The sequence below is a fragment of the Aulonocara stuartgranti genome (assembly GCF_965226115.1).
Source record: "Aulonocara stuartgranti genome assembly, chromosome: 1".
Taxonomy (NCBI): domain Eukaryota; kingdom Metazoa; phylum Chordata; class Actinopteri; order Cichliformes; family Cichlidae; genus Aulonocara; species Aulonocara stuartgranti.
In genome coordinates, this window is record NC_138939.1 from 24,900,240 (window position 1) to 24,913,837 (window position 13,598).

At 42.4% G+C, this 13,598-nt stretch overlaps 2 protein-coding genes across 2 annotated transcripts; one reads left to right on the top strand and one right to left on the bottom strand.

Moving 5' to 3' along the window:
- Window positions 1-200: 200 nt before the first annotated feature.
- grk1a (G protein-coupled receptor kinase 1 a) lies at window positions 201-6,972 on the bottom strand. The gene is made up of 7 exons (XM_082537066.1): window positions 5,969-6,972; window positions 5,420-5,547; window positions 5,106-5,263; window positions 3,559-3,642; window positions 1,807-1,931; window positions 1,376-1,577; window positions 201-983 (listed from the first exon to the last, which is right to left on the bottom strand). Exons 1-7 carry the CDS (start codon window positions 6,668-6,670, stop codon window positions 691-693), a joined length of 1,692 nt encoding a protein of 563 aa, XP_082393192.1. The 5' UTR covers window positions 6,671-6,972; the 3' UTR covers window positions 201-690.
- Window positions 6,973-8,456: 1,484 nt separating this feature from the next.
- On the top strand, window positions 8,457-12,553 carry LOC309706148 (potassium-transporting ATPase subunit beta-like). The gene is made up of 7 exons (XM_082532415.1): window positions 8,457-8,702; window positions 10,051-10,179; window positions 10,264-10,377; window positions 10,490-10,695; window positions 10,794-10,856; window positions 11,117-11,209; window positions 12,065-12,553. The coding sequence occupies exons 1-7, from the start codon at window positions 8,591-8,593 to the stop codon at window positions 12,221-12,223; spliced, it is 876 nt and encodes a 291-aa protein (XP_082388541.1). The 5' UTR covers window positions 8,457-8,590; the 3' UTR covers window positions 12,224-12,553.
- The last annotated feature ends 1,045 nt before the right edge of the window (window positions 12,554-13,598 follow it).

Sequence of the window (13,598 nt, forward strand, 5' to 3'; positions counted from 1 at the left end):
TGACAGCACAGCTCAGGGTTGAATAAAAACCACACAGAACAAACACTCCAGCTGTCAAGCACGGAGGTGGAGGGGTGATGATTTGGGCTCCTTGCTGTCACTGAATTAAACTCGGTAAGGACCGGATGAATATTTATTATTACCTGATGTCTTTGTCGCTGTGTGTATTAGTGGAGGAAAAAAACAACAACACAAAATCCTGATTTTAATGGCAAAGTATTTATTTAAATCCATAAATATCTCTACAGCTATGAGTAGACTGTTATTAAAGTGTGCAAAAATGTTAGAGCTGAAAAGTGGAAACACAGACGTAAACCTGCATACATGCTCTCACCTGTGCAGGTGTTTTTGATTAATTAAGTTGCATTTCAGAGAGTCTGAATGCTGGCAAAGAAAGCAGACAAACAAAAGCAGGATAATAAAATATATAAATTCTCTGTTTTTTGCGGTCCACGCGCACAAACAATGAATAAGCAATCGTTCCTGTAAAACTCAAAGAGAAGTCAAAATGACATTACAGCAACAAACTGAACACAAAGTGCAGATAATACTGTAAAAACCTGATTATGGCTCAGAGCAGTTCCACCAGTGCAACTTTATCATGACGAAATACACTTATGTCTAACCTGTACTGACCACCTGTACAAAAAGTGCTCAAAAAAGCAAAAAGTTCATGTCATTTGAAACCCTTTACGACACAGCGCAGGTGGAGGACTTGGGCGGCTGCTCCAGGATGGATTCCCGCCGCAGGTCGTTGGGTAAAGTGCCACCCGGACCCCAGACTGTGAGCTCGCCGTAGATGCCGGTCTCGATCATCTCCTCCTGCCAGGGGATGGGGATGTTCCCCGAGGCGAACTCGTCGAAAAAGTCCACGTCCTTGTCGTCCAGCTGCACGCCTTTAACCGTGGAGAAGGCTCCGACGTCGTCGACATCCTTCGCGTAAACTGTTTTGGAGTCCGGCACGAAAGGGGGCGTAAGAATCCCTGTGCAGACACAACACAGAGAGACGTGGGTTCTTATCTCTTCCCTAGGGTGACACACTGTCCTTATTAAAAGCAAAAAACTGTTGCTTTGGCTCTGGCTGAATTTATTTCTGTGGCCCATTTAAAAAGAGAAGATAAGAAGATGAAAAGCCACAGAATAAATGTGGGTTTGGATCATCTCTAATGTTGGGGAGGTCCTGAAGTCTGAGTGAGTGTTTCTACAGCTGGATTTTTATCAGCACTAAAACCGATCACACCAAGCTTTAAATGAAACCAGTCCCGCTCTTTAAACCTCATGCACAGATGTGTGTTAGTGCAACCATGATGAAAGCCGACACTACAAACGGGAGACTTCAGTGGAACTTTGGGTTCCTTGCGTGTTTCTGTCTGACCTGCATTCAGTTTCCTCCAGTTAATCTCACTGAAGAAAGGGTGCGCCCTCAGCTCATCGCACGAGTCGTTCTTGAAGCCGAGCCTCTTGTCGACCTCTTTGCACAGCAGACCCTCACAGATGGACCGGGCGTTCTCGCTAAACTTCTCCGGATAAGTTACCGGATCATTCAAAATCCGCTTCTTCACCACCTTATTCTCCACCTTTAACATTAAAACCAAAGCAGAAAAAAAGAAGGTGAATGAAAACCTGATTGTCACGTTTGTTTAACACTCTAAAATCTGTATAATTGCACAGACAGCAAGATGCATGACAGAAAGAAACGAGAGGTTCTTGAGGAGAAAAGATCAGAAAGATCAAATGGTAAATTTACAAACTGCTTCAAAAAGAAAATGACACGAGATCGCACATAGCACGTCTCAGTGCTTCTACCTTCTCTCCTCGGGTCCTGAAGGGCCCCTTAGCAGCCAGAAACTCGTACAGAGTGACTCCCAGAGTGAAATAATCCACAGAGTAGTCGTATTCCTCACCTTTCAGCAGCTCCGGAGCCATGAAACCTGCAGGTGACAGCGTGTGACAGAGTGTGGATGAAAACGACCAGGATGCAAAGTATCCTCCATTAGCAGGGAAGACGCTTTTGTATTTCAGGGGATCTATTGATTGAAGATTCAATTTTAGTGCACATTTTGCCATTTCCAGATGTTACACTTTGGCGAACTCCTAGAGATGTTATCCGATCAACTTCATATTTGCTCAGTCTGAACTACAGATCTGGACCATATTGAAATGTGGAGCTTTTGAGTTTCTGTCAAAGGGCGTGGCCATGGCGACATTGCAAAATGTAATCACTCCTCATGAATTTTCATTTTGATCTCATTCACTCATACATTTTCCAGTCTGGACCAAACCACTCAGGTGTGATAAGGCTCCGCCCCTAAACACATTTCATTGCCAGCAACCATAATTTGTCCAGGAAAGCCGCACACAGTGGGTTTTAGTTCACATTGAAAAATGTGAGTTTTTGTCAAAAGGTGTGACCCTGACGGCATAACTTATTTTGATGCTTCGCCATGAAGCACGAAATTGCTATAACTCAAAGAAATTTAGTCTCCTAAACTTCACAGGCATGCTGAGAGTCCCACCCTGAACAGGTTTGAATAGTTAGAGTGGCACCTAGTGGGAGCAAGACATGTAGTTATTGAGACTTTGATGTATTGCTTCTCCCAGGTTTACCCCATCCACCTCAAAAGCGGTCAGAATAAACATCACACTTTGATGATACTTCAGTGTTAAAATTGTGGGTTTACGTTGAATGGCGCACCCTGGTGGCAGGGTGAATCACCGCAAAACAGGAAGTAGGTTTCATGTTTTATGGTCCTTTCCATTGACCATTGTAACAAGGCTCCACAGTGCCAGCTACAATAAAAAAAAAACAAAAAAAAAAAACTAGCCCTCACACCATTCTTCATTTAGGAGTCTAAAATTTGGCAGCCCGATAAAAGACATCAAGATTTACAAAAAAATCTCTTGGAGCCATATCCTAAACCCAACAGGAAATCAGACATTTTGAATTTAATGTGTAATGTTAGCTAAAATTTTCACAGTTTTCAGGCCTCGTACTTTAGCGAACTCCTCCTCGGGATTTCAGGAGATCAACATGATCTCAGGTTGAAGTTAAAGACCTGGGTGGCATGTAATATCTGCTGTCTCCTCTGCTGCCTATCTACCAATGATGAGGAACAGAAAATTAAAAGAATATTTTTCATCGCCACCTAGTGGACAGAGGAGGTGTTTAGCATGTCTCGATGCACCCAGTGTGAGTGCCCTCGCATTTCTGATTGCAGCTTTAATTTTGCATTGTTTTCATTATATGTTGATCAAAAGTCTCATACAAATAAACTTTCACTGCCTTTCTTGAACAAAAGTACACTTCGCTATTATCATACTGTGTAAAACAAATGATCTCTGAGCGGTTTTACTTTATTTCACATGATAACGTTAATTTGATAACGCTGGAGCTCATGTATGCAAAGAGCTAAACACCTGAGGTAAAATCCTCAACTGTGAAATGTAAATGTAGTAGTCTGTATTTCAGTATATTGCAAGGTAAATTTCACACATTACGTGCAGAAACACTGAGTTTAGTTGGTTTTTTTTTTTCCATTTGAGGATTCTGTGGTGTACCTGGAGTGCCGGCGTAGCCCTTGATTTTAAACTGATCATCAGCCAGCTCCACAGCCAGACCAAGGTCAGAGATACGGACGTTACCTGTGTGAGAGCAAACAGGTTAATGTCAGCGTCACAGATATGATAAGCAACTCATTAACCTGCAGAAGTGTGATAACCCAAAGATATCCTTCTGTTAGCTGTGAAACACATTGTGTGTAATGTAGGTATGAAGTGTGTGTGTCAGTTTTAACTTCAGGAGGCTATTTCAAGTCAAGGTGAAGAGCTGTAATTGCACAAGCAGCTACAACAAGGCTTTTGTAATGGTTTTTAGAAATAGTTCACCATTTTGGAAAACACGTTAGCATAAAGCTAGGTGAGACAGAAGCATAATTCTTACCATTATCGCAACATATAGCGCGCTATCTAAGGCTAAATGCGTCATTAGGGAATCTTAAAAACACAATAAATACTAGAGTCCGAACAATATCTGACTTTCAAGACTGATATCGATCTTGTGTTATTTAAAAATCTGATATCTCAATTTTGATATAAAATTTTCAATTTTATGAAACAAAAATGGATGAGCTTGTTGTCGTTTTTTTTGCAGTCTGCCCTCTAGTGAGCAAACTATGTAACATCAGCAGTCACACAATGGTCGAAGGGTGTTTCTTCCATCTCTTCTTTACTTTTTCAATTTTCATTCAGCAGTCGTTATAAATGCAGATACCAATAAATCGGTAAATAGCTAATACTGGATGATAATATCAGCCCTCCAATAAATCCTTTGTGCAAATTTGAAATGAACTATGTTTTGCAGGATAACCACAGAACGGTGCCACAGGTTGCAAAAACAGGAAAGCTGATGCCCCCTGTAGCTCTCCCCTCTTCGCTCTAAGCCCCTCCCACCAGAGAAGCACAGGCATTATTTGGGCTAAAAAAATAAGACTTTATGCAGCACACTTGCTGTAGACTGACCTGATCTAATTTGGGAAGGCTGATGATCTTGTAGGGAGTTAGACTTTCTAGAGCCTGGAGGAAGTGCAGGAGTCTAGCTCCTTCTCAAAAACCTCTTGATTTTACAACATGCAGAAATGTAACGATTTTGGATATGTTTAAATTATATATAAAATATATATGCTGACTCGAACATACAAACGGTGTGTAAAGGATGTTCAATCAATTTTGATTAAAAAAAAAAAGCTCTGAAATATGGTTTTAATTTCTTCTCTGGTCATATTTCCTGTTGTGGAATTCTCTCACAGAAATCAGGATCCTTCGAGTCCCATGAGTGCCTCTCTTATTGTCTGTGTCTATAACTGATGGTCACTGCCAGATGTTAAACATAGGATTTTCCTGTGTCCTTGCAAGAAGTGGAAATAGGTTTCACGTGACTGTATTACCAGTCTGAAAATTGTTTAAATGTGATATCTATGATCCTGCAGGTAACCAGCTGCTGACCTCATACTATCGCTTCTTTCATGTTTACATTGTCTCTACGTGGTGGCATGAGCACTGCAGACTAGACAGTTACCTTGGAGTCATCTTGTTCACGAGTGTTTTACCTTGATTATCCAGCAGCACATTCTCTGGTTTGAGGTCTCTGTAGATGATCCTCTTCTGGTGGAGGTGCTCCATGCCCTGGATGATCTGCGCAGCATAGTAGCAGGCTCGTGGCTCTTCAAATCCCGGGTTGTTCTCATCCACATTATAGATATGGTACCTAATGCGATCAGAGAGAGATGTTGTAGGTTCATCCAAGGCAAAAATCCCTATATTGCAATAATAATTCTTAGTTTTGGGGTTGCAAGTTGTTAAATTACCTCTATGAGCCTGAAAAGGTGTAGGACGATGGGTCAAAGAGAAAAGATGATCTAACCTCAGGTCTCCGCCGTTCATGATGGTCATGACCAGACACAGCTCTGTTTTCGTCTGGAAGGCATACGCCAAAGAGACGATGAACCTGCTGTGAACTCGGGCCAGGATCCTTTTCTCCACCATCGCGCCCTGCAGGCAGCAGAGGAGACAGCAGGAGACATGAGAAACTCTGTGAGTAACAATATCTGAACTTGCATTTCCAGCTGCACCAGCTCTCCAACTTTAGCAGCGTCTTCTTGTGTCTGCTTTGATGACTAGAGACAGGAGACTTCAGTCGAGGTCCGCTCCATTTATAAACATGACAGGATTGGCACTTTATGCTATAAGGAGATCAAAATGTACTAATGCCGAGAGGACTAATCATATAAGCCCATGGTGCTCACCTGTAAGCCTCTATCCTAACACTGACTGTTTAGACAGGTAGGCTGGTCAGCTACTGCAGGTAAAAGTCCTGCAGAACCTCATGGAAACTAAATCAAAAAGGTTCCTGTATTTGAACAACTTCATGAACTGCTGGACCTATAATAGAGCAGGTGGCATGACTCCTTACCTCATAGCCTTTTCTCTTCTTCAGCCTCTTCTTGTTGAGCTTTTTGCAGGCATACAGTTTCCCCGTGCCCCTCATCTGACAGGCAAAGACTTCCCCAAAACCCCCTTTCCCCAGTACACGAAAATCCATGAACCAGTCATCTCCCATGGGCTGCATCTCCAGCCACTTCCACTGCAGAAACCTCTTCAGGTACATACTCTCCAGGAAAAACGTGTAGGGCACTTCCTTGAGGAAGTCCATCACACTGTCCATGGTCTCGTTGAAAAGGTCGTCAGAAGCCTGTTGGTGCTTCTCTTTGACCTTCGTGATGCCATTTTCTGGCAGAAAGGGGCAGTAATACTTGGCATCAGGCTCCATATAACGCGATATGATCTTGCACGCTTTGTTGACTCGATCTTCATCTTCAGCATTGTTGTACTCCTCGATATCTTTCCACAGACGGCTGGGGCCTTTGTACTCGTTGTTGGACTCCAGGAACTCCTGGAAGAGACGTTTGCCGATGGGCTGCTCCACACAGACCGTCTGGAAGCCCAGGTCTAAAGTCTCCCGCAGACCCTCGCACACCGTGATGTGAAGCAGCTTCAGGCGGGAGTGGAACTTCTTGTCTCGGTTGGCCGCTGGGTTGGCAGTGCCATCAAAGCTTCCGCGGGCCGAGATGTAGGCAGAGTTGGCCACAACTGTCGTCAAGCCACCGATATCCATGGTGGATAAGAGAAAAGGAGGGAAGGATAAAGAGATGCAACTAAAGTGTTACAGGGAAGAAAAAGCAGATGGGAAAGTCTGCAAATGAGAACCGAAATAAAGAAATCGCAAAATGCAGACAAAAATCACAGAGAAGTAAGTGATGTAAGAGAGGACTTCTTCCTCCGGTGATTCAGAAGCAGAGTGACTCGCACATGCGAGCATCTGCTCACTGCAGAGTGACTTCCCTCCCTGACAGTCTCTGCCTCTCACACATGCACACACACATGCAGATCTACCTGACTCATCGCCTTTCCTCAAAGACACTTATCCACGCTGAATCTCTGTAATGCTCTGCCCCGTGCCCGACCATGTGCTCTGTGCCGGAGGCGGGACGAGAACAAGGTGTGAGGGAACACGATGGAAAGTAGAGGCAGAAAATGAAAGAGGAAAAAGAGACAAATTAGGTAAAAATATGCATGTATGTAGCGGGACAGTAATGACAGCAGTGTAGAGAGAGAGCAAAGTTCTCCATCACTTTATTAGGTACACCTGTTAACTGCACATTAAGAAAGTGAAGAAAAGTGATTTAAGTGACTTTGAATGTGGCATGGTTGTTGGTGCCAGACAGGCTGATCTGAGAATTTTAGAAAGTGCTGATCTGCTGGGATTTTCCCACAGAACCATCTCTAGGGTAAAGAGAAAGGAAAGGAAACAGAGAGAGAAAAAAAGAGAAAACTTCCCGTGAGCGGCAGTTTTCTCTGGGGAAAAATGTCTTGTTGATGTCAGAGGTTAGAGGAGAATGGCCAGATTGCTTCGAGCTGATATGAAGGCAACAGTAATTCAAACAATCACTTGTTACAACCAATGTATGGAGAAGAGCATCTCTGAATGCACGAAACATCAAACCTACAACAGCAGAAGACTGCACCTGACGCTGAAAAATGCCAGTCTCAATTTCTGAGCAACATTTGGACACTAGATGAAATGAAAATATGCTTTGTATCACCCCCCCATCCCTTTAGGACCTCAGCAGGATCATGTATTGTGTCACAAAGCTCAGATCACCTCAAACTGGATTCTTGAACATGACAATTATTATTATTAACCTTTATTTAACCAGGAAAAGTCCCATTGAGATTAAAAACCTCTTTTGCAAGGGAGTCCTGGCCAAGAGGCGACAACACGTTGAAATTACAAAGTTACATACATATTATAAATGCTTCATAGTAGCTGGAGTAGCTGGTGTCATTAAAATATATGAACTTAGTTGCAGTGAAGCAAGCCGGCGGAGCCTCCACCTGAAACTGAATTTGAAGTTTTTGCAGCCCTGTATTAAAATAACCTACGCTCAACCCAGTAGAGCACCTTTAGGATGTGACAGATGTGCAGCCAACAAATCTGCAGAAACTGTGGTGCTGTCATGTCATCATGGAGCAAAATCCCTGCTGGAGGAACATTTCCAGCATCTTGTTGAATCTCTGCCACAAAAAATGGGCTAGTACCTATAAAGTTTGTGCTTTAGTACATCAGAATTAGTCAAATGTTTCAGAGGCCAAACTGACTCAGGTTTTCATTTCTGTTTGGATTTGCAGTGATTTAAATCAGTCCTGTTATCAGTAGTAGCCAACCTTTTCAAGGTGATCCTGGTGTTTCTCCAGTGAATCAAGGACGTCATTGCTAATGAAGGAAGTTTACCTGCTCCTGTCACGGTACACCTTATCTTGGCCTCATAAATACATAGTGAAAGATAACACACATCACACTGTGGACCGACTGTAAGTGCAGAAAAGAATGAGACTGGACGCAAGACGTTAACACAAAAGCTGAAAGTTCCTCAGAAGATTTGGAGAGGGACGAGAGAGGGAAGAAAGAAATATTACAGCTGTCTTTACTGAGCTGAGAGAAGGAAAGAGAAAAGGTTTGCTGTGAAGCTCCATCATGGCCACTCTGAAGGAAAAGAGGACTTGCGGGCAGCGGTGTGAAGACTTCGGCCGCTTTGTCTGGAACTCGGAAAATGGGACGTTTATGGGAAGAACGCCAGAGAAATGGGGTAACAAGGACATGACTTCACTAACCTCTCCTGCATTAAATAGACTAGAATTTTTAAACCGCTTGCAACAAGTATTTTTCAGATTATTTAAAACATGCTGATAGCACTCATTCAGTCAAGTTACATGTTAAAAATTGTCCTAATAACCTTTAAATCTTTTCTTTTCTTTTTGTCTGTATTTTATTTTGAATTGTTGCTGTGATCTGAGCTTTGTGACATGGTGCGCATGATGAGCACACTGTCCTCATAAAGGATTTGATGTGGTCAGCAAGAATACTCAGGAATGCTGTGGTGTTTAAATGAAGCTCAGTTGGTACTAAGATGCCCAAAGCGTGCCAAGAAAGTATCCCCCATGCTGTTACACCACTACCATCCTGAACTGGATGGAGCCATGTTTTTATGGTGTTAATGCTAAATTCTGACCCTAAAATGTGAATGTAGCTGAAACGAGAGTCATCAGACCAGGAAACATTTTTCCATCTTCTACTGACCATCCGTTAAGTAGCCTCGGTTTCATGCTCTTAGCTAACAGGAATGGCACCAGATGTGGTCTTCTCCTGCTGTAGCCCATCTGCTACCATTAAGGTTTGGTGTGTTGAGGGCTCTGACCCTAGATTCAAATGTCACAGCAGAAATTGAAACTGTGTGAAGCTGTAACTCAGCTTCCTGTTCTTCGATGACAGGAATGGCACCGAGTGTGATCTTATGTTGTTGTAGGTTTAATTTGCTGTCTTTCAGAGGTACTTTTCTGCAGAACTTGCTTGTAACAAGTAAATATTTGAGTTACTAATTCCTTTCTATCACTTTAAAGCAGTCTGACCTCTGGCATCAACAAGGCACTGTCACTCTCTGGATGTTTTCTGTTTTCGGCCCTTTCTCTGTAAACCCTCTTTAAATCATATAAGTCAGGGCCGATTGGCTCGTTACACATTTACATTAAAGGGCAGTTGAAAGGCTGTACCTAATGAAGTGGCCGGTGAGTGTAGTTGTTTTTCTTTCACATAAAACATAAAAGGCCTCAACAGTATCTGTGTGTGTGTGTTTGCTGAAAGACACGCGTGATCCCAGCCACATGTCATGCACTCCTAGAGCAGCGAGAGATAAGTAATGATAAGTTTTGTGCACCCTTCTCTGCTTGACCTTACAATGAGATTAAATTCAGTTTGCAGCAGCAGAGGACACCTTGACCTCTGCGTTTCCACATTAGGCAGAGCTGCCTTGCTAGTGTGTACAGTAAATATTCTTTCTCTCACTCTGATTTTCCAAGCTTCAGAGTGAGCAACATTGATAACTAAAACACTTATTGATGTACCCATAAAGGTGTGTTAATAAACTCCTTCCTTCACAGTGTACATTAGTCTGTACTATGTGGCCTTCTACGTCATCATGACGGGGCTCTTTTCTTTGGCGATCTGGGTCCTCATGTACACCATCAGTCCCTACAAACCTGACTACCAAGATCGACTAACATCACCAGGTTACATAAATCATGAATACATAAATACATAAATAATCACAAAAGATATCTCAGTGCCTCATAAGCATCTGCTTTCCCACTCAGGGGTGATGGTGTGGCCGGACACATACGGAGAGGAAGACGTTGAAATCTTCTACAACACGTCAGAGAAGGCCAGCTGTATGGAAATGGCCAACATCCTTCACGACTTCCTGAAGCGTTAGTGTTCCCATACACGATTTATTCTGCATTATGTAACTTTTAATGTGCACATATGTCAAAGAAAATTAAAAAAAAGACACCTGGCTCTGTTTTCACCTCTCTCTTTTAGCCTACAATGACACCAAGCAGCTGGAGTGCAACAACTACAACTGCACCAAGGGGAAGTACTTCATCCAGAAGACCTTCTCTGCCCCCCACCACACCAAGTGGGCTTGCCCCTTCACGCAGAGCATGCTGGGACCCTGCTCTGGAATTGAGGATCCGACTTTTGGCTACAACAGCACCATGCCTTGTGTCGTCATCAAGATGAACAGGGTGCGTTTGGTTTCACTCTGTCAGGATATTTAAGCTAGAAAAGCAATGACATCATATAATAACCAGAACTAAAAGCAAATGTTGTGTTTTGTCTGCAGATTATTGACTTTTTGCCTTCTAATAACACCGCTCGGCCCCCATATGTGAACTGCACCATACTGGTGAGCTGCATGCAGTTACTTTAAAGTAGTAAAGTAGTAGTATAATATCTGAAAAAAGTAGTGGGTATAGGGTGACTCTATACTGTGGAAAAACACTGGATTCAACACATTTTCCACCTTTCACAGCTCTTTCCATCACACGCTTCCTGTCTGTTAATCTCCTGCCTTTTAAACTCATCAGCCACAGTTTAACAAAGATTCACAAAATGAATCAAGATCTTCTTTCAATAAAATAAAACTCTGTTTCTGTTTGGATGTAGGATGGAGAGGACAGTGTGGCAAAAATAGAGTATTTCCCAGACGGTGGAATCATGGATCCCTCCTACTTCCCATACTATGGAAATCTAGCACAGGTAAGACAGCAGATAATGATCTAATATTCAGGAGGCTTCTTCCATGTACAGTAACCTTCATTTGCTTTTAGCACAAATACATAAAAAGGGTGAAACACCAGCCTGATACACAGAAATAATGAAACTGGTCACTCTGTGCTTTCTTAACCTCATTACTTACTTAATTTGATAACATGAGTTGAACTGAAGAACAAAGATGAAACATATTAGTGGAGCATACAGGATGCAGAGCATGGCTATGTACTGAAAGGCTGCAGAGACCTGGGTTTAATTCAGCCTGGACCAAATTTCCTGCCCATTCTCAACCATTTTGTCCAATAAAGGCTAAATATATGAAAACACTAGAGGCGTTTTATTTTGCTATGGAGATCACACCCTGGGATTTTCATCTATAATGGCCTGGATGAGCCAAATACAAACAAAACTACAGTTATGGTATTTGGCCCTAAAACACAGCCAGACATTTACTCTGGGTGGAACTACTTTGATCTTCAGTGCTTTGACCAGAACTCGCTCTTTAAACGAATGTTTGTGTCTCCCTTTGTTCACATGCACAGAAGTGCTAAAATGAGAAACATCGTGTCTCATTTGCTTTGATCTCTGGATGTCAGATATGGACACCGAATTCACAATCCTCTTTGTTGAGTGCTTGTTCACTGATGATTGTTGGATTGTTGGAGTTTTTTATTTATACTGTTGCAGGTTCTCTACCATTATTTTATCATAAGAGTCTTGAGATGATTCGGTGCCACATCATAAGCACTTTTTTTTCTGTTCAGGTACCCTCGTTCTTATGTTGCACTTGGGTAAGGAACCAACACTCTGCCTCTTCTTCTTTCTTTCTTTCTTTTACAGCCTACTTATGTCAACCCACTGGTGGCCGTTCGGTTCAGCCTGGTCGGAGAGAAGGAAGCCAAGATCCAGTGCAGAGTGGTGTCTGAAAAGATCAGCTACGAAAACATCCACGACCCCTATGAGGGGAAAGTCGTCTTTTACCTCAAAGCAGTGAAATGAACCATGTCAGATAGTCACACAGTACCACTACTCACCTGCTAGTATCATGTATCTGGATCTGTAGGGATACTTATCAAACCGCCTTTAAGCCACTTGTATTCAACTTAAGCAGTCTATAGACCTAAGTTTCCAAGTAATTTATTAATGTTGTTGCAAAATAAATTGTAAGATCTAGAAATCTGAAGGAGCAAAATTCAAGCGTTGTGACCTCCAAATGTGTCCTTAGAAACAGTGGATAAATGTATTTAAGCAACATAATGAAGAGTCTGAATAATAACAAATAAAATGATATGAACAATTATATAGTTTTGACTATGAGAATGAGCAAAATCAGAACGGTCACTTCTGACTAATAAAAATCTGAGTATCAGCTGTAGAGTGTCTGTAACTGGCTGCCGTCTCCTCGAGATAATAGGATGATGACAGTGAGGAGGTTTCTCAGGGATGTGCTGACTGCAGACTTTGTAAGTTATCAGCTTACACGGTGCAAGCATGCTGGTGTGCACACATACAGAGACACAGACGGACACGTGTAGGTGTGTCTCACATTATTATTATTGAGGTTTCCTGAGGTCTCGTAAGCCTGCTGTCGTTTTCGTGGAAAGGATTACTGTGTTTGGTGACGAGTGAATGTTTTAATCACGTGGACAGACACACATGAACGCTTCTATAAACATTCATGTGGAACTAAATATTCCACAGTCATCTGTTAGTGGTATTATAACAAAGTGGAGGCAATAGGGAACAACAGCCACAACAAGGTAGGCCACGTAGAACCACAGCAGGTTCGGTGTGGAAGAACTTGACTGGCCTGCACAGAGTCCTGAGCTCAACCCCACACCTGAGCCAGGCCTTCTCATCCAACATCAGTGTCTGACCTCACAAATGGATGAATGGACAAAAATTCCCACACGTTCCTCAATCCTGTGGAAAGCCTTCCCAGGAGAGATGAAGCTGTTAGAGATGTAAATGGTTGACCAACATCATATTAAACCCTACCAATCTAGAAGGGGATGTCGCTCAAGTGTATATGCGTGTGAAGACATACGAGTGTATGTAATACACTTGTATGTCGTATGTCCTCCACACCATTACACCATCTGGTTTTGTTTTTTCAGATCATTCTCTGTAAACACTAGAGACGGCTGTGTGGGAAAATCCCGGCATCCTGATCTGATGATTGGTTTGAACTTCAGCAGGTGGTCTTAACCATGCGATTGGCTGATTAGAGATTTGCAACTGAACAGGCGTAGCTAACAAAGTTCCTGATTATTGTAGATTTTTTCAGAAATTAACCTCTTAAGCAACTTTTTGCGTCTCTACAACACAACTACAGTTAATTAATTGCCAAGTTTCCCAGTGCAATTACTGGATC